Below are 27,876 nucleotides of genomic sequence, written 5' to 3'. Positions count from 1 at the left end.
TACATGCAGGGAACCCTAACCACTGGGAGCTGGCAGTGCCCAAGGAACCTGAGGTCAGAGAGGAGAAAGGCTTGAGGGTGAGAGAGGAGATTTTGGTGGAAAAGCTCTCAGTGAAGTGGGTCAGATCATAGACCCTGGATTCAAGAACTCTGCTCTGTCATAGTTCCTGGACTGGTAGTCAGCCTCTCTGAGCCTCAGTGGCACCACCTGCCCAGATCACGGACGTGTTTTGGGATCGTGTGAGATAGTACGATGCCAGCCCATAAGGCTTTCAGTCAGGTCTTCGTGCTATTACTTCTGCTATTACAAAGGAACTAAAGGCAGCAAGGCTCATGGTTTAAAGTATAGGTTTTGGCATTAAGAACTGAAATTTCAGAGGCTCCTTACCAGCTGTATGACCTTGGCACAATTTGCTTAACCTCTGACCCTAGCTCCTCCACTGTAAATGCTAATAATCCCCACTTTATAGGACTATGGTGCCCACTACACACTCGTATACTGCTTTGCATATGGAAGACACTCTGTGAGTTGGAAGAAATGTGAACAGATGCTCCTGGCTCCATCTCAAGGCGCAGGGGGCTGACAAGAAAGGAGTTAGAGAGGAAAGGGGAGTTGTTTTATTTACTCCAGGTGACAACACACACAATCCACACCCACCTATGGAGTTTTCAGTGTGAGTTTTGTTTTGTCCGCAACCCTGAGAGCAGACACAACTGAAGGAGAAACCTTAGTCTTAACCCCCAAGGAGCATGCAATGTCATGCACGCATGCAGCTGTCTTTTGCTTTGAGAATTGTCTTAATGAGATCAAAATCCTGGAAACACCATAAGATAATGCAAAACAGGACGGCAGCTAAAATTCTCCTGTTCTCTCCAAGCAGGGACTCAGCTTTTTCACACCCTCAGCTCACTTCCTCTTCCCCAACCCCTGGGAGCAAAGGTGTTTGTTATGCCTACTTTTTATTCTCCCTAGACTGGGAAACTGACTCCATAAGATTAAGTAGCTTGGCCTTGATCACACTGTTACTAAGTGGCAGAGGCAGGATTTAGCACCAAAGCCCACACGCTCTCCAAGACTGTTCTGGGTGGTGAACTGCAGAGGCCAAGGGAGACTCACATGTACAGGTTCCTGTCTTTCAAACTCCTCTAGAACCTCCAGTCACACACCTAAGCATCTCCCACAGGGCCTAGCCCAGGTCTGGGAAATGATGGGGGCTTGATAATATTTGTTATCTGGAAGTTAAATGTGCCTTTAGACATTTCAGTCAGGTGCTTTCTGAATAACACGTATCGTATGCAATTGTGTGGACACGCTATTCTATCACATCCTGAAGACAGCAACAGCCTCAATTATTGAGCACCTATTGGCAACCAGATGTTTCATAACCTTTATCTCTAATCCCCAGTGCAACTGTATTCAACAAGTAATTGTCAAATGCTTATTGTGTGCCAAGTGCTGGGTTATTATCCTCATTTTACAGATGAGTAAAATAAGGCTCCAAGATTGAGTGAGTTACTCAAGTGGTGGGTCAGGACCAAGGACCCAGGCGGGTCTGCTGCCAAAGTCTATGTCTTCTGCTCTGTCCAGCCTACTTTCCCCACATGTAAGCATTCATTAACAGTGCAACTATATTAGAATGGTTGGAACAAAGATGGTAATGCCAGAGAACCAACCACACTTTCATCACAAACCAGAATACCATAGTGCTACCAGGAGACATCTATTTGAGGTTGACGTTGACCTGGTCCCTCAGCAGCCACCTCATGCAGTTTTCCCTGAGCTCTGTGCCTTCACCCGCAGGGCCGTATCTTGTTTCTACCTACTTTATTAAAGCATTCTCAGAGCACTGTACATAAATTAATTAGCACACATTCTTCTATAAGAAACAGCCCCTGGATTTTAGCCTTAATTCACAGAGACAACAAAATAAAGTATCAGATTTCCAAATTCAGAACAATGTTGGCTTTTTCCAGATTCCATTTTAAGATGCAGAACTGGGTGGAAACCCCTGGGTGGTTGCCTTCAATGGCCCAGTGGGAGTGCCCCCCTGCCCAGGTGCTGCCCAGATCAGGAGAGCCAAGAGCAGTCGCCAGCCAGGGGGAGGGGGTATCACTGATGAGTGGGACTGATGCATTGTAATTAATGGTAATAAAAATAGATACTGCTGAAGAGAGAAATGCCAAGCCAGGAATCCCTACTCCCAGATAGAATTTCTCACAGGTAATGGAAAGAAGAAGAAAAAAAAAAGTCACTTCTTACAGGAAACCTGATCTACCTGTTGCCTACAGAGGATTTTTGTAAAGTAACTAAGGACATGCAACTAAAGACAGCAGCCCCACAAAAATCAGAATAACTCTACTTGGAAAACTTCTCTTTCCTGCAGCCCAAGGGAACCGGGTAATGCTATAGGCATTAGACCTGTAATTTCTAAGAGGCACGCGTTCCTGCCTGTAACTTCTATGTAGCTGTATAGAAACTCCGGCACCCAGTACTTCTGGCTGGAGAAAGCCCGCACAGCTCTCTGAGACTTCCTATGCAAGGAAAGGAGGGCAAGAAGGGGGCTGGCTGGGAGCGAAGCCCAGGAGGAAAGAGGAGGAAGAGGGCCACCCTCCTATTGGCCTGGTACTTCGCAGTTGTTGCTGTCGGTCAAATCCCATTGGTCATTCAGGCATCCATTCAAACATTTCCTGGCGGCCCACTGTGTGCCAGGCAGATCCAGAGTCTCCAGGAGGGACATGCGACGGTGAAAGGCTGATGACTGTCCCCCAAAGATCGTGGGATCAGACCCTGGCAACCTAGTATGCCTCAGGGCGGGTGTGTGTCTCCGAGAGCGCGCGCCGCACCGACGCGCCCCACTTCTCGTGCCCTCTGTGCCAGCGCGACCGGCCGGTTAGTGCTGGGGGGTGGTGAGCAGGGAGGAAACAGCGGGCCCTCCCCGCGCGCTCTCGCTGCTCCGCTGGAGACCTGCGGGAAACAACGCACCAACCCTCCGACCCGGACTCTGGAACCTGCCGCGTGGGGGCGCTCGCGGTCAGACCCGGCCGAAGGCACGGCCGAGGCGCACAGGTCCTCCGCTGCCCCGCGGAAAAAACCCGGAGACGGACTTCGGCGGCTTCCTGACCTCAAAACCGAGAGTCTGGCCCCTCACCCCGATGCCCGGCCCCTTGAGCTCGCGCCCCGCAACCCCCGACCCCTTTCCAGGGGAAAGGGCCCGTTGTTCCCTGCCTGCTCGGCACGGCACGGGTAGGAAAGGCTCCAGGACCGAGCCGTGACCGCGGGCGGGGACGGAAGGCTGCAAGCCGGGCCGGGCGTCGTAGGCAGGCGGGCAGCGCCTGCGGCCTGGGTAACCTGTCTCAAGTCCCGCTGGGTCCTGGCGCCGCCCCGGGCTGATACCCCGGGTTGCCGGCCTCCAGTTGGGCCCTAAGCTCTAATTCTCGCTCTTTTCGTTTGAACAAGATCCTCGGTGAGCCCACTGCCTCCAAACCGTTTGCTTGTGAGGGCCCTCCAGGCGGCCGCGTGGGTCGGGGGCAAAAGGCCCGCAGGAAGGCGGCGCAGCGGCGACTCCCGCGGGACCCTGCTGCTCTGGCCCTTAGGGGCCGCGACCGTGACAGCCACGTGCGGCACAAGCGACTCCCCGTTTCGCGCCGTTTCACCAGGGCGGCCACTCGGAGTCCAGTGCCCTGCATCCCCGCCCGGGTTCGGGGCGCTGCGGGGACCGTCTTCAGAAACGGAGAATTCAGGAGAGCGGAATTCTCGCCCCCTGACCTGCCCCAAACGTTGGCCAACAGAAAATCGTGGGGTGTAGGGGGTTGCAAATACCCTCTCTGCGTCCTCCCGGCCGCGGCTGAATCGCGAGTGCCGTGGGGCGGGGTGAGGCGGGGAGCGGCCGGGCGGCGGGGAGGAGGCGGGAGCCCGCTTTCAACGAAACGCGCGCGAGGCCCAAGCAGGAGGCCGGGTCGGGGCGAGTGTGCGGCGGCAACAGGACTCTGCGGCCGCGGCTGGCTCACCCTGGGCTCCGGGTGGATGCCCCAACTTCCCCACCCGGGACGCCCCAGAACCCCGATCTCGGGATGCAGAGTGGCGGGGAGGGCCTCTGGCGGGCGGTGCCAGGGGCCGAAGTCTGCCCAGGGGATTTCTGCCGCCTTTATAGGCTGGAAAAAAACTTCTTTAAAAAATTTTTTAAAGGGAAAAGAAAAATGCTCTGGTCCTCTGGTTTGGCACCGAGCAGGAGCCCCCTTCTCTGCTGGCTTTGGAAATAGTCGGCATCCAGCTCCTTCTCTGTAGCACCCTTTTCTTTCCGAGATGGTCTCAACCCAAAGTCAGGGAAGCCCTTTGGAGGTTGGTTGGGCTGCTTTCTCCCTTTCTCCAAAAGTCCCGGGACTGGGCGATGTGCCAACCCTGGGATGGGCAGTGGGCAGCCCTGAGCCTTGCTCTGGGAAGCTCCCTGCCAGCCCCAGACACAAAGGCCCCAGAATGTCCCTGAACAAGAGTCAGGGGAAAAGGCATTCGGTCAGTGTGGGCTCATCAGAGCACACCCATCCATCCCTAGTGCTGCCTTCCAGAAAGTCTATCTCAGCCCACCTTGGAGGTGAAAGGAGACATTTCAGTAAGGCCCAAATTTCCACAGGTCTACAAAAGTTTCCTCCTCCCTGCCATGGAGGTTCTCCTGTTTGTGCAGGCCTCTCACCAATGTCTCAGGAAAGGAACAGATGTCAGAGTCCATAGATTCCATAGATTGGAGTAGGGTAGACCCAAGGTGTCTGGCACCTTCTGGCCCCTCCAGCAGCTGCTCTGAGCACTGGAACCTGGGGCTGAGATTGCCTTAGGGTCAGGCTGGAATCTATCAAATCCTCGGGGACCCAAAGTACCCAGAGCACCCCAGGTTCTCTGTCCTGTGGCAAAGGCTGTCAAGAAGGGGACTAGGCAGGGAGGGGGCTGCAGAGTGTAAAAAGACCCTAGCTGAGCTGTAGCTTTTGTTAGGGCAGGCGCTCAGCTGCCTCTGCGGGCATGAGGTTCTAGCCCAGACCTGCTAGAACTGGTTTCCTACAAATATGGGGGAAGGGGAGATCTAGTGGCATATGGACACACACCCATGTGTTGGGTAATCGTGTTAGAGGTTTTCTGTGCTTGCTCTGTAATGACTTCATATGGCGCACACTTTATTATCGAAGATGGCAGGCGCCACGTGCGTTCTCTTGGCAGGTCCAACTCCTGGGCTCAGCACCCAGAGGCCACAAAGAGGGCAACACTAGAAGGGACGATGAGTCTGAAGCTCCAGAAAATCTGCCTTAGCCGAGCACAGGCAGGACTCGTTCCTGAGGGAAGTTCAATCTGGAAGCTCCAAGGGTTCAGGGAGGGGCATATTCCCCACAGAAGCTGCGGCTGAGGTTGCAAAGTTTACCCACTTTTTCAAGGTTAGTATTCTTAGACCCACCCCAGCCTAGACCCAACAGGGATCTGAAAGATCATGCAGGCCTCATCTAATAGGAGAGAGAATGAGCTGCAGCAGAGCATAAACTGACCCAAAGTCTCACCAGGAAGTTACTGCCCAGTCCCATTCCCCTGAAACAGACCAGGGTGCTGTCCCACAGCAATGGCCTTATCTTGTCAACATGGAAGATGGCTATGGCCAGAGCTGGGACCTGTCTGCCAATCGTTAGCCATGTGGCTGAGGAAGAGGTCTTGGAAAGAATAGGTTCCCTTTATTGGGAACAGCAAGGTGGGCTCTGAACCTCAGTGCAGCAGGGGGTAATTATTTCCTCATGTCCTCCAGGGTCCTCTAAGCCTGACTCTGGGGCTACAACACAGGATAGTGGATAAAGTGGCCTGGACACAAAAGAGCTCCTCCCAGCAGACAGATGTAGGCTGAGCATGCCACCTGATTTTATGCAGGGAGTTGGCTTGGCTTGGAACATACTTCGATAGCCCTGTGGTCTCAATACATGTGGACAGTCCCCCAGAGGCAAAAGTTTTAGGGAGAGTCCCAGGGTTCCACTCTTTCATGCCTGAAACTCCCCCAGAGGACTTCTAGAACACTAATGCAGGGGGAGGGGAAACTTTGAGAAATGTTGCTAAGGATAAGAGGAACAAATAGGGGCCTTGCTCATCAACACCAAGCAAAATCAAAACCTGATCTCAGGGCTCTGGACTCCCATTCCAGTGCTCCTAGCACAAACTTCCGAGTAAATTTAAAGGGGTAGGAATGAAGAAGTGTGGCCTAGACACAGGCTGCACAGTTCTAAGCTGAAGACAGAGCAGGGTCTCTGTTTTGGCTTGGATTCTGGCACTGGGAGCCAACGAGGTTCCAGCCTGCAACAGCTCAGAGCGAAGAGGGGAAACGGAGGTGGAAGGACCAGTCCTGGAAGGAGCTAACCCCAGGGCTTTTCAAAAACGTAGAAACAGCCGCAACATCCCTCACCCCTTCCACTCCAGCTCTCCTCTCCCACCTACTCGCCTGCTCTTCTAGAGAACCAGCCACACGTGTTTACACAAGAGCCCTGACAAAGAAGCAAAAAACTCTTTTTTAAGCCCCTCAGTCCGAAGCTCAGCGATCTGGTTCTCCTGCTGGAACTGCAGCCGAGTCCGAGCTGAGAGGCCAGAGGATGGAGGAGGAAGTGGTCTCGCTTCCAACTCTGTCTTCCCTGACCACCCACGGGGGAAACACCACGACCATCCTAGGTTCCCTGTCCTCGCCTCCCCGTGGGCAGACCACCGGCACTGCCCACCGGAGTCAACTTCCATGGAGGCCACACGGAAACGCCGTGAGATTCTCGGGCCTTGGGACCCGTGGGGTTAAGTCTGAGTCCCCGCCCAGCGAGGAGCAGAGAGCGCTGAGCCGGGATGTACCGGCCGCGGGGCAGCCGGCCCGCTTAGGAGAAGGAGGAAAGGCGGGATCCTCCAAGAAGTAGATTTTCAGGCGTTCGCCTTCGGCCACTGCCAAATTTTCCCCACTTCTCTCTTGCTCCCTCCCCCTTTCCCTCGCGGTCCGCTTGGATCCCGAGTTCCTAGGATGGGGGTGGGGCACTGTCAGCGGGAAAAGCCAAATCTTTGAGGGGCGTCCGAGCGCGTCCAAACTCTCCCATCCCACTCGTCGGCTCCTGGGCAGAATCTACCCGGCAAACCGCAGCCCCGGGAGCGGCGTGATGACCCGAGGGACATCCGGCGGGGCCTTGCGAAAAGCTGCCTAAAGTTTCTTCCCCCTTGAGGCTCCCTCCACCAGTCTCCCTCCCCTTCTTCCCGGCACCCCCTTAAACAGTCCTCCGCCCTCTCTTCTCCCCTCTTCCCTCCCCACCTCGATCCTCCCCTTTTCTTCTCCGTGCGTCTCCACTCCACCCCCTCCACCCCCCTTCCCATGTCCGTCTCCTCCCGTGCTCTTTGGGCGTCCGCCCCGTCAATCACCTCCGCCTCCTGCCCCTGCCCGGCCTTCTCCGCCTCCGAGGCTCTTGGAGCGCCTCCGGCTCCTGTCTCGGGCCGCCCTCCGCTTTGCGCGGAGCCCAGCGATCTGTCAGCGGAGCCGGCCGGGGGGAGACGCCCGGCCCGCCGGGGCTCGGGTTACCAGTGACTGACAGCGTCTCCATGGCAAATAATTTGACTCTGACTATTGTCTGGCGCGGCCAGGCCCCGGGTCAGATAACCAGACCAATCAGGGCGCGGGCCGCCGCGCCTCATGCCCGCTTAGAATAATATTATTAAAAAAGCAGTGAGCGAGCTAGACGGGAGGGAGAGCAAACGAGAAGCAAGCAAGCAAGCGGCGGGCGGGCAGGAGGGCGCGGAGCATGCGGAGCGGCGCCCCGGGCGACCCCCGGGCTTGCACGAGGGCGCAGGCGAGGCGCGCGGGCAGCGGGGGCGCGGAGCCGCGCGGGACCCGCGGCGGGCTCGGCGAGGTATTACTGTGACTCGGGGTTCGCCGGGAGCCAGCGCCAGGCCAGGGACCCCCCCCCCCCCGCCCGCTTCTCGGCCCGGACGGCCCGGCGGGGAGGCGTCCATGCCGGACCGCGCGGCGCGGTGAGGGCGCGCGCGGGCGGGCGGGGGCTCAGCCGGCACCATGTCCATGCTGCCTACCTTCGGCTTCACGCAGGAGCAAGTGGCTTGCGTGTGTGAGGTGCTGCAGCAGGGCGGCAACATCGAGCGGCTGGGCCGCTTCCTGTGGTCGCTGCCCGCCTGCGAGCACCTCCACAAGAATGAAAGCGTGCTCAAAGCCAAGGCGGTGGTGGCTTTCCACCGCGGCAACTTCCGCGAGCTCTACAAGATCCTGGAGAGCCATCAGTTCTCGCCGCACAACCACGCCAAACTGCAGCAGCTGTGGCTCAAAGCGCACTACATCGAGGCGGAGAAGCTGCGCGGCCGGCCCCTGGGCGCGGTGGGCAAGTACCGCGTGCGCCGCAAGTTTCCGCTGCCGCGCTCCATCTGGGACGGCGAGGAGACCAGCTACTGCTTCAAGGAAAAAAGCCGCAGCGTGCTGCGCGAGTGGTATGCGCACAACCCCTACCCCTCACCCCGCGAGAAGCGCGAGCTGGCGGAGGCCACGGGCCTCACCACCACGCAGGTCAGCAACTGGTTCAAGAATCGGCGGCAGCGCGACCGGGCAGCCGAGGCCAAGGAAAGGTACGAGTAAGTAGAGCTCCTGCGCCAGTTACCCTGGGCTCGAGGGAGGGGGGCCCAGGGTGTCCCCTCATCCCCGGGAGAGGCCTGAGCTCGGCCCCTAGTCCTAGCCAGGACCCTGCTGCTGCCAGGTCTGACCCAGACGGCGCTTGCGGGACCCTGGGAGATAAGAAATTTGTCTGAAGCGGGCAAAGCAATCGAGAAGTTGTCCACTAACTCCCTGGTCGCTTGTGAGCAAAAGTGGAGAAGCAGCAAGCTTTAGGGCAATGGCAAGACAGTGGGTCTGGACCCCAGGCCAGGGGGACCCAACAGGTAGGACCTGATAGTCCTCCCAGCAAGGTAGGCCTTTGGAGAGAACTATAGGGGTTGCGGGTTTTAGACTGCCTGTGAGAATTCACCAGTACTTCCCAGAACTTCCCGTCTTCCTCACTCAGCTCCAGGCCATAGTGTGATTAGGGGTCAGGACTGGAATTGGAACTTTCTCAATAGGACCCGGATGTGGAGGGGCCTGGGCAAGAATTTTCCTTGTCTGGATATGGGAGTTGACAAGGAAAGTCTTTTATCCCACATAGAAAGGACCAAGAGGCAAACGGCTTGGGGAGGAAGTGTCAGCTCAGGGAGAGAAGAGAAACACATGTCCTTTTTTCTGCCTTGTTGGACCCATCAGCCCTTCCCTGGCCCACCAAGCCATTAGCCTCTCTCTCTCCTCAGGCTCTACCCTCTTTGGCAGGTAGGTCTGCAGGTCTGGGGTGAGCCGAGAGAAGCTAAAAAAGCTGAGAGTTGCTTGTCCTTGGGGAAACCAGGACTTCCTGAACTAGCCTTGCAGTTAACTGTTAGGCCCTTGTGGCTGCCAGCTCTGTGGCCCCCTCAAAACCCCAAATCTGGAGGGGAAATGGGAAAGAAACTGATTATGGGAACAGAATCCAGCCTGAGTGTAACAGCAAAACAAGACACCTGGGGTGCGTGGTATGAGGTGTGTGCAGCCCACAGTGAATTGTCAGGCTCAGAGTGGGGGGCGCTGAGCAGTGGAATCAGGAGAGGGGGTGGGGGGAGCTTCAAACTGACCTTGGTTTCGAAGACCATGAGTTTGGGGTATCCACAGTTGTAAAATCTCATCTGCCAGCCCTGTAGGAAGTTCCCCTCCAGGAAGACAGAAAGAAAAGGCCCTAGGAAGCCAGTAAAGAGAGAACCTACTCAAGAATTCAAATCTCCAAATCTGGGCCAGGGCTGTCACTCAAAGGCAGGGTAGGAGGTGGGTTCTCCCTGCTGAGGTCCCCCTCTGCCCAGTCTGGCATGTATCTAGAATCCTAAAGAACTATGCTCTCAGGCCAGGCCTCAAGTGAGAGCTGAAGAGTCCCTCAGTTTCTGGTATGTGAGAAAGTCTAGGCCAGGATTGGCGATTCCCTTGGTTCTTCCTTCTCCCTTCTCCCAGAAGCCCCCAGCTACAGGCCCCCAGCTTCCAGCCCCCAGTTGCAGTTTCTACTGTGCTGCCAGTGAAAGGGAGTCCTGCATCTTTAGGGCCATCAGGGAAAACTCCAACAAGGCCTGGAAGTTTGAAACTAAAGGGAAAGGACCCTTAGCTCCAGGAACCTTTCCCCAGACAGGGATTTCCTCAAGCAGAGGAAAGTAAAGGGAAATGAAAGCCTGTGAGCTCCTCCACTTCAAGTGGGACCCCGAGCCTAGAATCTAGGGTCCCTGACTCTCCTGGCCCTACTTCTCTGCAGCACACCCTGGTTTGAGGAGCCAAGAGTGACTTGAAAATCAGGTCATCTTCTCTTCCTCCCTGTCCCTCTCCCCTACAACTCCACTGAGCCCTGCGCCCCTGCCCCTTTACTTTGGAAAAGAAGGTTAGCCACTTGGGGTGGGGAGCAGAACCCTCGGAGAGCAGGAAAGGTATTCGTGAGATTAAGAGCAGAGCAAGTGGGGAGATAGAAACGGCATAGGGAGAAGGATGCGTGAAAGAAATCGAATCTGGAGAGATAGAGAACCGAAAGCACCAGAGCCCAGGTCTGGCCGAGAAAATGATAGAAACCGAAAACACCCGCAGGCTGCGCGCGGCAGCTCTGGCTCCAGGCGACGTGGCACCCAGCGGCCTCAGTTTCCCGGCTGACCCGGCTGCTTTGCTCCTGAACTTGCAGGGAGAATAGCGAGAACTCCAACTCCAACAGCCACAATCCGCTGGCTGCATCGCTGAACGGCAGCGGCAAGTCGGTGCTAGGCAGCTCGGAGGACGAGAAGACGCCGTCGGGGACGCCAGACCACTCGTCGTCCAGCCCCGCGCTGCTGCTCAGCCCGCCGCCACCACCCGGGCTGCCGTCCCTGCACAGCCTGGGCCACCCTCCGTGCCCCAGCGCCGTGCCGGTGCCCGTGCCGGGCGGAGGCGGCGTGGACCCACTGCAGCACCACCACGGCCTGCAGGACTCCATCCTCAACCCCATGTCGGCCAACCTCGTGGACCTGGGCTCCTAGAGCCCCGCCTGCTTCGACGTGCTCGCCTTCCGGGCTTGGCGCTTGGGGACCCGAGAGAGAGACCGTGTCCGGAGGGCGCCCCGCGCCGGCGGCCCCACCAGGTACTGAAAAAGCCGCGCGCTAAGCGGGCGGAACAGCCGGCCCGGGCAGGGCAGATGGCTCTCTGGTTTGGTCTTTGTTCAGGATTTATTTTCAACAACTTGCTTTGGAGATCCTTTGGAGGTCCGGGCCAGGGTCTTGAACCAGGGAAGGGAATAAATTATACACCATCCTCCTACTCTCTCTCCCAGCCTTCTCTTCTGTCTTCTCTCTCTTCCCTTGCCTTCCTGGCGCTCTCTTCCTCTTCTCTCTTCTCCTTTCCCCCTTTTCACCGTCTGTTTCCCTCTATGCTTATGGCTTGCCACCTCTCGGTAGGCTTCTATTACTCTTAGTTTTTCTATTTCTCCTCCCCTCCAGCCTCCTTCACCTTTCTGCCTGTACCCCTCCGTTTTTCTCCCCGGTCCTGGCCGTCTATTTGCCCTCCCCCATTCCTCCTCGCTATCCTGGGGTGGGAGGGGGAGGGGGAAGAGCAAAGGAAAGACAGGGACTTTGAACCCAAGCGTTCCCCTTAGGCCCTCTCCCGGGGGTCTGCGGGGGCGGCAGATGTCAGCTTTGTGCCTAGTAACATCAGTGAAAGAGAAGGAGCGGCAGCGCGGAAGCCCCCGACCGCCCCCTTGCCGTTGACCCCTCTCCCTCCGTGAGGCCCTGCCACCGGCTCTCCTCTTCCTCCCGGGACTGTGGCCACCGTGCTCCCCGTAGAGCGTGCCTCGGAGCCGCGGACTTGCCGTCTCCCTGTTATGCCCTCATGTGAATGTTCTTCGGAAAATATTTCTGCTTTTATTTTATAATAAAATTAGAAATCATAAATACATATACATGGTTATATACCATGAGGCCCGCGAGCCGGGAGTGCAGCTGTGTCTGATTTCCCTACAGGGACTTGACACCCCGGGTGGACTGTTCTGGGCAGCGATGCCCCATGAGTCCCGGAAAGCGGGAGACGCCTTCCCACATACGCAACGTGTATCAATCCCAAGGTGAAGGGACTGAATACTCCAAAACCTCCTGCCCCCAAACTCCCTTGTCTCTTTTCTTGTCCTGGAAGCTCCCTGTAGAAGCAGGGAGGGGGCTTCCTCCTCTTGGGGACTCTTCTCCCCCCACAAGCAGAGCAGTGCCCTCACCACCTCTTCCTTAACCTGGGGATGAGGGTAGGAAATGAGAGGCTGTGTACAGAACGTGGGTGCATGTATTTGGAGATGCCAAGGCTGGGGAACAAATCGGAAGTTTCCTGAAGGGCGGACTCCTTAGCCATTGTTGCAATCCCCAGAACCAGGCGTGATGCACTAGGCAGATTTCACGGGCCCCAAGGACAGCCACTGATCCCACTGTGAATCCCGGGTCGTGCGTGTGGCCATGGAGCAGAGGCCTCCACGCTCAGAAATCTATTGGTTTGGAATGAAGGGGCTTGGGAAGGAGGAAAGTCCAGGAGACCTGGGGAGCAGGGCACTCAGGCACGTGTTCTAATCGGGAAGCAAGCGGGAGCAGGGGCTTCTATGGTCCAGCGGGTGGGGTGGGGGGGCACTTCGGTGCGTAGGTGCACTGTGGGTGCCTCTGTGGCTGTAAAATAATCTGCAGCACCACCTCCCCTCTAGGGGATGCAGCCCTCCCTTTAAGCTACACCTCCAGTCTGGTCCAGGTAGATCCGAAGCAGGCGGAATTTGTGGCTTTTCCATCTCAGGTCGTGGTAGTTGTAGGTACTGTATTCCATCCCAATGGGAAGGGATAAAGGGAATGAGGCACTCTACCGACCCCTTGATCCTGGAGCTCAGGGGAGCTCTCCTGCGCTTTACTCCAGGATGGAATCAGCGCTCACCTAAGACCCTTTTGCGCGGACTTTCTCTATATCAAAGATTCCTTGCCAGTGAGGCCCTCCGGGACTCTGGCAGCTGGGCAGGCTAACTTGATGTGAGAGGCTATGCCTTGGCCTTCCTCTGTACAGGCGTGGAAGTCAAGGGAACCCTCCGCAGGCTAAGACGGCACCAAGCGCCCCACGGACCCTGCACCCCAAGAGGAAATGCAGCCCCAGTAGCTTCTGTGGCCTCTCCTGGAGGCTGTGCTCTCAGGGGACAATGCAGTTCTTCCTGAGATCTGGCCTTTGCTCATAGGGCCCTTCGCTGACTGGAAAGGTGAAAAGCTGGCTACTGTCTGAGGATCCAGAGAGATTCAAGTGACGCAGAAGCTGCCCTGAGTCAGCCGAGTTGAGCCCACAGGCCTGTGCTTACTTCGGAAGGGAGGAAACACAGTAGCCCCTGTGGCCTGCATTACCCCCACCTGCCTCCTGTTGCCACACTCACAGGCATAGACAAATAGGCTCTATACCAGCTTTCATAAGGACACGTACCCATTTATAATTTGATTCACTAGCACTAAAAGCCTGTTATGTGCCGTGCACCGCGAGTAACACAAAAACACTCACGCCCTCACACTTGGTGGGAAATACATACTATGTCACACATATGTTCACATGCACACAAACATGCATAGGCCCCCAACCCATTTTCACAGACACACAAACACGTGTCCTCAGGTGAAACACTTCCCTGCACCCGTACACGTGATGTACCTACACAAATGAGCCTCTCCCTTGTCTGTGTGCTCACACACACAAACATAACCTCATGATTCTCCCCAGAAGCTTGAAAATCCACATACTCACACTGATGCCCCTGCCAGCAGCCAGTTCCAGCCCATCAACCTTCTGGGGCCAGGGCCCAGCCTTAAAGTCCAACTGGCCCAGAAGACCTCGGCGCCGGTGGCTGTAGCCCAGAGAAGGAGATGGTCCTAGCCCGAGGCGGCAGTCAGTCAGGGATCCCACCTGTGGAACTCTCTCCTGCAGCCCAGGTGGGCTCCTGGAGTTTGCCCGGAGCTCTGACTCGCCGGTAGGGGGCAGGGTGCCTGCCCCAGAGCTTTCTTCTGGCTTAGTGGAGCTACTTGTTGCAAGTCCCCTCTCTCCCTCCCCCTTGGAAAGCTAACCCTGAAAATATTTATTTAAAAGGGGAAACTATGCAGAAGTTTTGAAAATAAACCCTAGCAGCTACTCGCCTACTGCATAAATCTATACCAGCCAGTCCTCCATTCCACACTCCACTAGACGGACCATGCCAAGTAACTTCTGTACAGATGTTGCCAGGTGAATACAGCCATTCCCTGTCAGCATTCACCAAACAGGGTTCACAGTGACTTGTCGCCCCTCCCCTCCGCAGTGGCCCTGCAAGCTAAGAATTTTGCTCTGGTCACCTGAAGGGACACGATGATTGGAAGTACGGAATCTCCCTTTCTGCTCCCTTGACTGAGTTGCCTTACATTTATTCCCAGTCAGGTCCCATATACATCCTCGAAGGTAAAAACCTAATGAAGAAGGTAGAACCCAGACCTGGAAGGCAGCTGGCTGACTCTTCTGCTTCTGGAGGGCATAAAAGCCGAGGGCCACTGAAGGCAGAGGGGAGCATGAGGGCTGGCTGTGCTTCCCCACCCCAGTCTCCTTCCCCGCCTGGCACTCAGCAAGCTTCACCAGGACTCGGGTCACACACTCTCGTGTCCTAACCCGAAGAGCATCTTGAGGGAGTGGCGTATCTACCTGAGGAGCTGGTTGCAATGGCACGCACGCCACACAAGCAAAGGTTAAAGAGAGCCAGGGAGATCTGGGCAGAGAACGCTGGTCTACTCAGTCCTCAGTTTTCCCCAGTCCCTGTAGGAAACATCACCTCGGCCCTTTATAAAAGCAGGGACAAGCCGAGCAGGGGCGCGGGAGTCAGGAAGCAGAGAATCCGACTCCAAAACTCCACCAGCGGCCCACTTCTTTCGGGGATGTTGCCGGCTCTGGGAAAGGGAAATACGTAAGTGTTTTTGGTTGAGAGGCAGATGGAGAAGGACAGAGGACGGTTTGGGCTCCAGCCTGGGCCTCTTTCTTTTTTCGGGTTCCCAGCCCTAACACGACGTCTTGGGTATCCTGGTCTCTCAAGCTGCCCAGGGATATTGAGGAGGAAAGCGACTCAGTGCGTGAGGATGTACTGGGAGACGTGAGAAGGTACGAGACAACGTGTGCGCTCGATAGGGTGGGAAAACGCGCTGGTGTGCGTAGATGGGGCGGGCGTGCGCCTTGAAAGCGTGGCTCTTTCTGAGTACATAGGTGTGCAGGTGAACCGTTGAGAGGCCCAGGGCACTCGGGGAGCCCGGAATGCAGCTGGTAAGCGGAGGCGCCTGGGGCTAGAGGAGGACCAGCTTCTCCTCTCGCGCCGCAGGAACCCAACCAGGCGCGAATTAGTCTAGATTCCTGGAGCCACTGCTGGCCACCCGCAGGGTGAGCGGGGAGGAAAGGAAGGATCTCTGGATCGCTGCTGCTGGGAGCCACGCAGTGGAGCCCGGAAAGATCTCGAGCCCCGTGTCAGGGTCAAGGCCTTGCCCGCCGCCTCGCTGGAGTCTCATCTCTAAACTCCGTGGGTCCCTGGTGTGGCTGCAGCTTGGAAATAATTTCTCCTGGGTTGCGGGGTGGAATCGGAGGGCTGAGGGTCAGAATGTGTGCCTTCCAAGGGGGTGAGTTTCCCATTGTTTTTCCGCAATCTCAACAAGAGGGCTAAATAATATCGTGTGGATGCGCCCCAAGAAAGCCCCCCTCGTGAGGCCCGACAGGCTCCCCAGTTGCCCCAAACTCTCCCTTTATTGGAAGATCCACAAACCTGACAGGCTGGCACAAGGGCAGACACGTAGGAGTACGCCTTCTTTAGTATGCTAGCAGCCCTGGCCGTTGTTAGGGCTAAATCGAGAACTCTCAGCGGCCGGGTCCACCCGGAGTATCGGACGCGTCCTCTCTCAGAGTAGCATGTACCCGCTCCGACCCTGGCAGGTTGCAGGGAGAAATTCTGCGGCTCTGCCTGCTCCCTGCGGCCAAGGCCCCCGCAAACCAAACCGCACGCTTGGTGTCAAGCCCGGCGCGACCGGTTTTCTGGGGCGAGTAGCCCGTGCGCTGCTGGGGATAACACGAAGCTCCAGGTCCTGCGGGTAAGGGAGCCAGAGACCGCGGGAGCCCGCAGCCCTTTGAGCTAGCGGCTGGGCGTAAGGCAGAAGCCTGGAGCCGAGACGACTGGGACGCGCCGTGGGCGACAAAAACATCTGCAGTTCTTTCATCCTTGGTAGCCATCCCGGCTCAGGGCACTTCACCTCTGCCTTTCCAGGGCTCTCAGGCTCAAGTGGTCCACGCTTGGGCTCTGCAGTCCCCAGGCGGAGTGATGCCTCGGTTGCCCCGGTTCGGGAGTCAGACCTGCCGCCTGGGGTCCTACAAAGAAAATGACGGATCAGATAGGAAGGCAAGAGCAGCCGCGGGGGCGGGCCTTCCAGAGCTGCCGACTCCCTGCTCCCTTCCTTAAGATCTTTCCAAGGGCTTGTGCTGGCTGCCCAGCCAGGACCTCTCACGAGTTCAAAAGCTCATTGCTGGCAGATTCAGCCTGGTAACTTGACCTGGGCCTTGGAGAAGCAGCTCAATGGTGACTTGGTGGACCCCAGAGTAACAGGTCATACTTGGCATTTCTTGAACACTTACTCGGCATCGGGCAATTTACACACCTGGTATCCGTTTAATTCTCACAGCGGCCACACAAAGAAGCTATTATTACTGGCACATGAAACTGAGACGCCAGGTTCGGGAACTTGCCCAGAGTCGGATACGTTTACAGCGGCAGGACCAGCGTTTGAAGCTGGTCCCTGCGAGTCTGCAGCGCACACTCTTCCCAGAGTACCGGCTGTAGGCGAGCGCGGTGCCCTACAGGTGCCCTTCAGGGTTGGAGGGCGCCTAGCCCCGGGGCCCTGGGTGGCAGGGACGAGGATGACTCCCGCGGGGATCGGAAGCAGCCCCCAGCAGTGCGAGGACGATGCGAAACGCGGAACCAAGACTGGCTCTTGAGCGAGCGGCGCAGCGGAGCTAGCAGCCTCAGTGACCCTCTTAAGTCGGCGAAAGCGAGTATCTCCACAACAATCGGGATAGTTTACCCGGTTTCCTCACTTGTCCTCTACTGTGTAGTCCTGACTCACCGTCAAATACCAGGGAGGAGGTTTCGACCAGCGCGGGTTACTCCGCAGTAAAGAGAGCTTTGGGACTCTAGGGTCAGCCTGTCCCCGCCTCCCTCTTTGCCCTCCTGCGACACTGTCCTCGTCTCCGCCAGTCTGCTGGGGAAGATTAGGCGGATTCCGGACCGTGAGAGCTGAGACACGAGTCCTTGGTGGGATCCCCTCCTCTTTGTCCGTCCTCCCCTCCCCCTTTATCCTGTGCTGCGGACAGGGCTGTCTGGTGGGCAGTAAATAAAGCATCATTCAGTTAACACAGGTTTACCTCTGGGGCGCTAGGAGGTCAGAAAAGAGGGGGAGCCTAGACCCTGCTCTTCAAAGACCCGAACAGACCAGGCCCATCCCTGGCTCACTCCCCCACCGACATACACACACTTAGGCCCCACTGGAAGGCCCCATCCCCTTCTCCACCTGCAGAGCTGCAGGTGATACAAGCACTCAGATTCCACCTGAGCTAGGTGATTCTGTCAGTTTCAAGACAGGGTATATGAAATACCCTATTGTCCTGAGGCAGAGCCATTGGTGACCCTGGAAAGCTGCCCTGAGACACCTGAACTGATGAGGGAGGTCACCAGTCCAGGCCTAAGGAGAGTGAAGCTTAATAAGGAGGCCAACCAGGAATTGTGAGTCACTCCTCCCTGTCACTCCTGAGGGAAGAGCCAGGCCCTGATGGATTCGGGGTAGGGAGCTAGGGATTAGAAACAGAAAGGGTAAAGCTGAATAATTTCTAAAGCAGAGTGATATAGGTATTCCTCCTGTACTCGGGTGCTCTGCAGGCTGTCAGTTTCACAAACCTGTCATTTAATATTCACCATTGTTTAGGGTAGGCAGGAAAGTCATTCTTCTCCCCAGTTGACAAGTGAGGATGGGAGACTAAGGAAGGTGGCATGTGTGACTTTCCTGAGGCCCCAGAGTTAGTGAAGGCTCTTTCCTCTATGCTCTGTTGTTGAGGTGACTTCTTGAGTTTGAGGGAAATAGCAGATACCTAGCCAGACCAAAAAGTAAAGATTGTTCCCCTGGGGGCAGGGGGAGGGCATAGAAAGATGGTAGCCATCATGGAGAGCTGGATGCTGCTACAGAGACTTCAAGGAAATGTACCTTAAAAGCAGAACAGCCTACCCCTGAAAATCACTACAGAAATGCCTAATCACTAAAAGAAACAGGTCTCTTCTGACAAGCCACTTCCATACCTTCCCCAAGGGACATGAGCAGAACTGAGAACTAGAGTTTTGCTCTTTCATTGGGCTCAAGACCTGCCTGTTAAGGCTACCAGCAAGTGAGTTGTGACCCAGAGATTTCCTGAATTTTGTAGGTGGTCCCCAAAGAGCTGTAGGTTTTTTAACTGGAGAAAATGGGAAGAGACTCAACAGTTCGGTTTACCCTGAAAGACTAGTCCCTGGTGTCAGTTCAGAGCTGTAGATGCAATTAAGAGTCGCTTCATCATTTACTTATTATTTTTTGAAGAACTATGTTAAGCAATCACCCTAAAGGCAGATAAATATTAAGTAGGAATATTAAACAGACAAGACTTCAGAGGAACTATGGATCTCCAGAATTGCTGGAGCCAAGACACAATCTCAGGGGTTGAGACAGTGTCTTCCTGCCTGGAGACCAGGAACCAGGAGGGGCTAGGGAGGCACAGACAGGTAGTGCCATCTCACACAGAGGCAGCTAGATGTGTTAGGCACCAAACTTGAGACAAGGAAAGAATGAAAATGTCACCATACCTGGTAGCTGTGTCAACAAAAGTCTGCCTCAGGCTCAAAGTCTACCCAACTCAGGCTAGCTTCCAACCCAGATGGAGCTGAGGCAAAGAGCTGGAAAAGAGACAGTATTTTAATTATGGTTGCAAACAAATAAATTCCAAAACATGACCTTATTTCTCATCCTCATAGCAATCCAATGGGGTGGTTCTGGGCAGCAGGTGGCTTCCCATGGGGTGATTCAGGGACCAAGTCTCCCTTACCAGGTGACTCCACCCTTAGAGTCCTTTGCATTCAGTTGCTGGCTGGGTGAGGATCGTGGAGGACAGGTATGGGAGTTGGGCGGGGGCGAGGCAGGTTTGGAGCGGGGCACATCCCTTCCACTCATATTCTGTTGGATGAAACTTAGTCATTTGACCAACCCAACTGCAAGGAAAACCCAGAAATGGAGCTACCTGTGTGACCAGGAAAAAAAGTCCCAGGAAAAGGATTTACAGAGTCTGTATGAAGGGTTAGTCAATCCTCCATGACTTAAAAACAGAGAAATCTGTATTCTGTAAGTTTTCCTTTTTCATGCATCTGTACATATTATTGCTGATTTGTGGTTTTGTTTTGTTTTGTTTTGTTTTGCTTTTTACTATTTTGAGTTAGGATTTTGTGGGGTTTTTTTTTTTTTATCTTATCTTGGTTTTTCTGTAGTGAGAAATACATGTGGAGATACCACTCATATATTACAGACCACAAGTCACTTCACTTCTCTGGGCCTTGGTTTCCTCGTCCATTGCATACTATATTAATTAGGGTAAGGTTCATCTCGAGGGATGAAAAAAACTCAAATAAGAGTGACTTAAGCATAATAGAATATTATTTCTCTCACACATTTGCATCTAAGTAGGCAATCTAGGATTGATGCAAAGCCAAGCTCCTCCTACTTTGTTGTTCCACCTTACATGACCTCAACCTCATGGCTTAAGATGGTTGGCAGGATGGAGAAAGGAATGTTGAAGGTAGAAGCTGTATGCTCACTGTCTCTTGAGAAAGTTTCCTAGAAGCTGCCATACAACATCCCATTGGGCAGAACCTAGTCACATGATCACACTGCACTGCCAGGAAAGCTATGAAATGTACACTCTTCTCCCACAGAGCAACCTGCACATCTTTCCCTAGCTTGAGATCACTAGGTGGGGAGTCAGGAGACTGGGGTTTTACCTCTATCCCCACCTTCTGTGTGACCTTAATCAAGTCAGCAAGACTCTCTGAACTTCAGTTCCCTGACAAGAAGGCAGAGAGGACTATCCATAACCTTTCATTCTATAGATGTGGCAGAGGAAATCTGATCAGTGTGGAAAGCAGCCCAACATCTTTGGAAGAAAGACCTTGAGAAGAATGGTGTGGCATTATTCCTTTAGAAGCAAATGAATTTTGGCAATACTCACACTATTCCACTAAACACAGGGTTGGAGGACACTTATTTGAACCTACTGTCTTTGAGCTGCTGTACTGGGATTTTAAAGTGAGTTTTGGGGAGAGGAGGGAAATCTCCAGAGAAATTGTCAGAGTAAGGAACTCCAAAAGCCCACCCCTCCATAAAAGCAACAAAAATAATTGACAGAAATGGTTAGCAGCAAATTTTTCAGAACTCTGGAAACTAAATAAAAGCTTGAAGCAACCCAGGGAGTGCTTATTCAAGATCATGGCTGAATCTCAGTAAGAACAGCACACTTTGTGGCATTTTAACTTACCCTAGTCCCATCCCCCAGTCTTCAGCTCTTCAGTAACTTTGAAAATAATGGCCTGCGTTCCTAGTATCAGTACAGGAGGGAGCAGAATGGACTCCACTCACAGACTATCCTTAGTTAATCCATTTGGTGGCTCCCTCAAAGGCCTGCTCCAAGCTTTGTTTTTTATCTTGCCTGCCTGCCTTCTGCTAAAGCCACTAACCAGGGAACATTTTTCAAAAACATTTTTAGGCAAATGGATTAGTCTCTGCTGCCTGAGGCAGCAGATAACAGTGGGGCAAAAAACAGACTAATCCAAAAGCTTCATCGGAAAGGCTGGGGAGCAATGTGTTTGGGGGAATAAGTACTTTGAAAAGCTCCAATATGTTCCTGGGGTTCTAGAAAGGCACATCCATGCTGAGTGCTGTGTGCATGCTCAAGAAAGATCTAAGAAGGCCCTGAGCTTTTACCTCTGGCTGTCCTGAGGCTCTGCACAAGTAGAAGTGAAGACTAAGGCAGAGTTGTAAGTTTCCTGGCTGAGTGGTGAAGGCATGCACAACATGCACATGGAATCTCCCTACAAAGACTGGGAGGTTTTTGTTTGTTTGTTTGTTTGTTTGTTTTTGTGTGTGTAGGTTTTTAAGAAAATCCCTGTCCAATAATTAGCATTGACCACTAAACTAATGAGACAGTGACTTCAGTGGCTGTACATGACAAAGAATACAGACTTATTAACTAAATTACTTCAGAAAAGTTAACAAACAAACAACTAGAACAAATAGCAACAACATCAAATCCAGGGAAAGAGCTAAAATCTGATTTCCACTGTTGCATTTCCTTACACTAACAATGAAATGTTAGAAAGAGAAAGTTTAAAAAAAATCCTTTTTAAAATCACATCAAAAAATAAAATAAAATGCTTGGGAGTTTTACAAGTTGGTGAAAGACTTATGCTGTGAACTATAAAACATTGAAAAAGGAAATTCAAGATGATTCAAAGAAATGGAAAGCTATCCCATGCTCTTGGATTGGAAGGATTAATATTGTTAAAATGGCCATAGTACACAAAGCAGTCTACAGATTTAATGCAATCTCTATCAAATTACTCATGACTTCTTTCAACGAACTAGAAAAAATAATCCTAAAATTTATATGGAATCACGAAAGACCCAGAATTGCCAAAGCAATCCTGAAGAAAAAGAACAAAGCTGGAGGCATAAGCCCTCCCAGCCTTTAGACAATACTACAGAGCTACAGCAATCAAAGCAGTATGCTATTGGCACAAAAACAGACATGTGGACCAATGGAACAGAATAGAGAGCCCAGAAATAAACTCACACATATACAGTCAATTAATCTTTGACAAAGGAAGCAAGAATATACAATGGAGAAAAGACTGTCTCTTCAGCAAGTGATTTTGGGAAAGCTGGACAGTAAATCAATGAAGTTAGAACACTCCCTCACACTATACACAAAAGTAAACTAAAAATGGCTCAATTTTAAGACTTAAATATAAGACATGACACCATTAAACTCCTAGAAAAGAACATAGGCAAAACATCCTCTGACATAAATTGTAGCAATGTTTTCTTCAGTCAACCTCCCAAGGAAAAAGAAATAAAATAAAAAATAAACAAATGGAACCTAATCAAATTTATAACCATTTGCACAGCAAAGGAAACCATAAACAAAACAAAGACAATCTACAAAATGGGAGTAAATATTTGCAAACGATGCGACTGGCAAGGGCTTAATTTCCAAAATATACAAACAGCTCAAATAACTCAATATCAAAAAAAAGACAAACAAGCCAATCAAAAAATGGGCAGAAGACCTAAAAAGACATTTCTCCAAAGAAGACATACAAATAGCCAACAGGCACAAGAACAGATGTTCCACATTGCTAATCATAGAGAAATGTAAATCAAAACTACAATAAAGCATCACCTCATGCGGGTCAGAATGGCCATTATTCAAAAATCTACAAATAATAAATGCTGGAGAGGATTGGAGAAAAGAGAACCCTCCTACACTGTTGATGGGAATGTAAATTGGTGCAGCCACTATGGAGAACAGTATGGAGATTCCTTGAAAAACTAAAAATAGACTTACCATATGATCCAGCAATCCCACTCCTGGACATATATCTAGAAAAAACTCTAATTTGAAAATTTACATGCACTCCAATTTACAGTAGCCAAGACATAAAAGCAACCTAAGTGCCCATTGATAGATGACTGGATAAAAGAGGATGTGGTATATTGTATATGTATGTATGTGTGTATATGTTATGTATATTTTACCACAATAAAAATATAAAAGAAAAAATAGAAAAAAAATTACAAGGCATACAAAGAAGCAAGAAATGATAACCCATACACGGACAAAAAAAAAAAAAAAAGCAATCACTAGCAAACATCCCTGAAGAAACCTAGACATTGACTTACTTGACAAAGACTTTAAAACATCTATTTTAAGTATGCTCAAAGAACTAAAGAAAGCCATGTCCAAATAACTAAAAGAAAGCATGAGAGTAATGTCTCACCAAATAGAGAATACCAATAAAGAAATCAGAACTATAAAAACTAATCAAATAGAAATTCCAAAGCTGAAAATTATAATAACTGAAATGAAAAATTCACTAGAGGGATTCGACAACACTTTTGAGCTGAGAGAAGGAAGAATCAGACAATGAAATTATCCAGTCTGAGGAACAGAAAGAAAAAGAATGAAGAAAAATGAACAAATCCATGAGACCTGTGGGACACCATCCAGGACACCAACATATGCATACTGGGAGTCCCAGAAGAAGAGAGAGAGAAAAGGGCAGAAAGAATATTTGAAGAAACAATGGCTAAAAGCTTCCCAAATTTGATGAAAAACATTAATTTACACAGCAAAGAAGCCTAATAAACTTCATGCAGGATAAATTCAAAGAGATCCACTCTGAGACACATTATAATCAAACTGTCAAAAGATAAAGAGAATTTTTTATTGACGTATGGTTGCTTTACAATATTTACATGTTATAAGTGTACAATATAGTGAGTCACAATTTTTAAATGTTATACTCCATTTATAGTTATTATAAATATTGGCTATATTCCCCGTGTTGTACAATATATCCTTGTAGCTTATTTTATACCGAATAGTTTGTTCTCTGTATCTGTGAGTCTGCTTTTTTTTTTTTGGTTATAGTCACTATTTTGCTGTATTTTTCAGATTCCACGTATAAGTGATGCCATACAGCATTTGTCTTTCTCTGTCTGGCTTACTTCACTTAGCATAATGCTCTCAAAGTCTATCTATGTTGCTGCAAATGGCAAAATTTCATTCCTTTTTATGGCTGAGTAGCATTCCATTGTGTATGTGTGTGTGTGTATATATATATACACGACATCTTCTTTAGCCATTCATTTGTTAATGGACACTTAGGTTGATTCCATGTCTTGCCAACTGTAAATAATGCTGCTATGAACATTAGGGTGCATGTATCTTTTCAAATTAATGGGGTTGGGAGGAGGATATAAATCCAGGAGTGTAATTGCTGGTATATATGGTGGTTCTATTTTTAGTTTTTTGAGAAACTGTTTCTATACTGTTTTCCACAGTGGCTGCACCAGTTTACATTTCCACCAACAGTGTTATTGAAACAGACACTTGGGATATGGATTTACCCTCCCTGCCAAAACCACCATCCATGGACTTTTAGAATGCCTTATTCACCATCATAGTATTCCACACAGCATTGCTTCTGATCAGGAAACTCACTCCACAGCAAAAGAAATGCAGCAATAAATCCACACTCATAAGATTCATGTCCCCCACCATCCTGAAGCGGTTGGCTTGATAGAAAAGTGGAATGGTCTTTTGAAGACATAGTTGCAGCACCAGCTAGATGGCAAAACCTTGCAAGACAGGGATAAGGTTCCCCAGAAAGCTGTATATGCTCTGAATCAGCGCCCAGTGTATGGTGCTGTCTCCCATAGCCAGGAGTCACAGGTCCAGGAATGGAGAGCTAGAAATGGGAGTGGCACGACTCACTATTACCTCTAGTGACCCGCTTGGAAAATGTATGCTTTCTGTTCTCACAACAGTATGTTCTGCTGGCCTAGAGGTCTTAGTTCCAGGAGAAAAGCTTCCCCAAGGAGACACAACAATGATTTCATTGAACTGGAAGTTTAAACAGCCCCCTGCCCACTTTGGGCTCCTCACTGCCTCTGAATCAAGAGGCAAAGAAGGAAGTTACTGTGCTGGCTCCAGTGATTAGTCCTCATGACCAAGGGGAAGTTGGACTGCTACTGCACCGTGGAGGTCAGGAAGAGCCTGTCTGGGATACACGAGATCCCTCAGGGTGTCTCTTAGTATTACCACGCCCTGTAATTAAGGTCAGTGGAAGACTACAACCACCCACACCAGGCAGGACTACTAATAGCTCAGAGCCTTCAGGAATCACCCCACCAGGTGAAGCACTATGACCGGCTGAGGTGCTTGCTGAAGGCAAGGGGACTGCAGAATGGGTAGTGGAACGGGGGCTGAGAGTACAGCTCAGTGGTAGCGTGCATAATTAGCACGCACAGGTCCTGGGTTCAATCCCCAGGACCACCATTAAAATATATGTAAATAAATAAACCTAATTACATCCCCCACCTCCCCCAAAACAAACACTTTTTTTAAAAAAAGAATAGATAGTCGAAGAAAATAATTATAAATACCAGCTACAGGGAGTGGGGGTGGATAGCACAGTGGTAGAGCTCGTGTTTGGCACGCACAAGGTACTGGGGATTGAACCCAGGGCCTCTGTTAAGGGGAAGAAAATTAATAAAAATGAGTACATTTTGGGGGAGGGTATAGCTCAAGTAGTAGAATGCATGCTTAGCATGCACAAAGTCCTGGGTTCAATCCCCAGTGCCTCCTCTAAAAATAAATAAATAAGCCAAACACCTCCCCACCTAAAAAATTTATTTTAATGAATAAGTTTAAAAAATAAATCCCAGGTACAACTATGTGCCCAGTTACAGAAATGAGGACTGCAATTGTTAAGAGTATTTCCCCCTTATTTTGTTACAAATGTATTTGTGCGTATATATGCATATATATTAAGCAAGTATCTTTGGGTGTTTTCCTCTTTTATTCCTTTATCATGTAACATAAGATGTATTGATTTTGTATTATAGCATGTACGTAGTGTTAATTTTACATCATAGTATTTAAGTTACAGGATATCGAGGAGAAGAGTAAATATCACTCAAGGACTTTACTGCCTCTTCTGGGGATGGGGTTAGTGAGTTTTCAATTGCACTCAGGACAGTGGTATCATATTTGGAATTATGACCTGGTTATTGTCTTTATTTGTACAAGTATGGTTTAAGGAGATGTATATGCCAAGTTGACAAGGGGTAGATGTCTTTTTTTTTTCAAATGGAGGTACTGGGGATTGGACCCAAGACCCCATGCATACAAAGAATGCACTCCATCACTAAGCTATTACCCTCTCCTACAAGGGGTGGACATCTGATGGTTAATTTTATGTGGTGCTTGACTGGGCCACCCAGATGTCTGATTAAATATTATTTCTGGTGCAAATAAAAACCATGAGTTATCATCTCATGCCTTTTAGAATGGCTATTATCAAAAAGGCAGGAAATAACAAGTGTTGATGAGGTTGTGGGAAAAGGGAACCCTTATATGCTGTTGATGGGAATGTACATTGGTACAACCACTAGGGAAAACAGTATAGAGATTCCTCAAAAAATAAGAACTATCATGTGATCCAGCTATCCCACTTTTGAGTATTTTAAAAATATGAAAACACTAATTTGAAAATATATACACACCTCTATGTTTATCACAGCATTATTTACAATAGTCAAGATATGGAAGCAACCTAAGTTCCAATCAATGGATGAATGGATAAAGAAGATGTGGTATATATACACAATGGAATACTACTCAGCCATAAAAAAGATGAAATCTTGCCATCTGCAACAACATGGATAGATCTTGAGGGCATTATACTAAGTGAAATAAGTCATGTGGAGAAGACAAATACCATATGATTTCACTCATATGTGGAATATAAAAACAAACAAACAAAAAATAAAATAAATGAGCAAAGCAAAGCAAATAAAAACAAGCACATAGATACAAAAAACAGAGTAGTGATTACCAGAGGGGAATAAATCTTCTTATTTATGATAAGTCCTCCCTTGGTTTTGTTTCTCTGGAGAACCCGCACAAATACACCTCCTGAATGACTTCTCTAAGGTGAGGCTTACATAGACTGATAAAGAAAAGTTATTTTTCACACTCTTTAGTACTTTGTGTGTATGCTTGATAGACTGTTAGTATCATTTTCTTTCTATTAATGGACTGTACCCTCCCACCTCAGCACAGACTGCTCTTGGCTCTCTTTATTCAGTCTCCACATCTGTCTTAGTAATATAACCTGCAATTTGTTGCTGGCCACATGGCTGCCCAGAATAAAGATGACATTTTCCAGCCTCCCTTGCAGTTAGATATAGCACATAACTAAGTTTTGGCTAATGAATATTATTGGAAGCATTATATACAAATTTCTGGAAGTGTTTTCCCAGGAAGAGGATCCCTTTCTTCTCCCTTCCCCTTTCTTGCTGACAGGAATATAGATGTGATGGCTGGAGCTAGCACAGCCACCTTGGACCATGAGGCAACATGCTAAAGTTGGTGGAGCAGCCAGACAGAAAGGAGCCTGAATCTAATATGACTTTGGAGTAGATATTCTATCCCTAGACCTCCTACTCCAGACTTCATTAATATAAAAGAGAAATAAACCCTTATTTTATTTAAGCTACTAATTCCTTGGGTTTCTGACACATGTAGTTGTATCTAATTCTAACTAAATACTACCTTTCCAAATTCAAAGACTACAATCTTCCTTCCTGGAACCCTGTGGCCCTTTTATATATGTAATTTGCTTTTATTCTTTCGATATTTCTCTGAGGTGTAGTATAGTTTGATCATGCCTGTTTCAAATACAGAAAACCTGAATGACTCCATTCAAAGTATTGCCTAAGGCAATGAAGTGGCTTCACTGAGAAGCTGTAACTCCTAGTTCCCTAGTACATGCTGTCCCCACCAGAGGGTATTGTGAAAAGCCCAGCATAGCCCAGGCACCCAAATGAAGAAACTTCCCAGCTCCTCCTATCCCTAGATGAATTTGTCTGGGCTCAGGAGGCCATGGAACATGT

The 27,876-nt window shown here is 50.6% G+C and overlaps 2 protein-coding genes across 3 annotated transcripts in view; one reads left to right on the top strand and one right to left on the bottom strand.

The window, feature by feature from the left end:
• Positions 1 to 7,903: 7,903 nt before the first annotated feature.
• SIX2 (SIX homeobox 2) lies at positions 7,904 to 11,978 on the top strand. 2 transcript variants are annotated; one of them, XM_032497436.1, is made up of 2 exons: positions 7,904 to 8,604; positions 10,740 to 11,978. In XM_032497436.1, the coding sequence occupies exons 1-2, from the start codon at positions 8,045 to 8,047 to the stop codon at positions 11,068 to 11,070; spliced, it is 891 nt and encodes a 296-aa protein (XP_032353327.1). In that variant the 5' UTR covers positions 7,904 to 8,044; the 3' UTR covers positions 11,071 to 11,978. The 2 variants fall into 2 exon arrangements, with proteins under 2 accessions (XP_032353327.1, XP_032353326.1); XM_032497435.1 differs by having other exon boundaries at positions 7,904 to 8,610.
• Positions 11,979 to 18,844: 6,866 nt separating this feature from the next.
• Positions 18,845 to 27,876, bottom strand: part of SIX3 (SIX homeobox 3) — a 46,911-nt gene continuing 37,879 nt past the window's right edge. Inside the window, exon 3 of the mRNA XM_032497433.1 lies at positions 18,845 to 19,043. Coding sequence (XP_032353324.1) covers positions 18,966 to 19,043 — 78 coding nt within the window. The 3' untranslated portion in view covers positions 18,845 to 18,965. The remainder of the gene's footprint in view (positions 19,044 to 27,876) is intronic.

The sequence above is a fragment of the Camelus ferus genome, chromosome 15 (genome assembly GCF_009834535.1).
Source record: "Camelus ferus isolate YT-003-E chromosome 15, BCGSAC_Cfer_1.0, whole genome shotgun sequence".
In the NCBI taxonomy this organism is placed as follows: domain Eukaryota; kingdom Metazoa; phylum Chordata; class Mammalia; order Artiodactyla; family Camelidae; genus Camelus; species Camelus ferus.
This window is presented reverse-complemented; position numbering and strand designations above follow the sequence as displayed.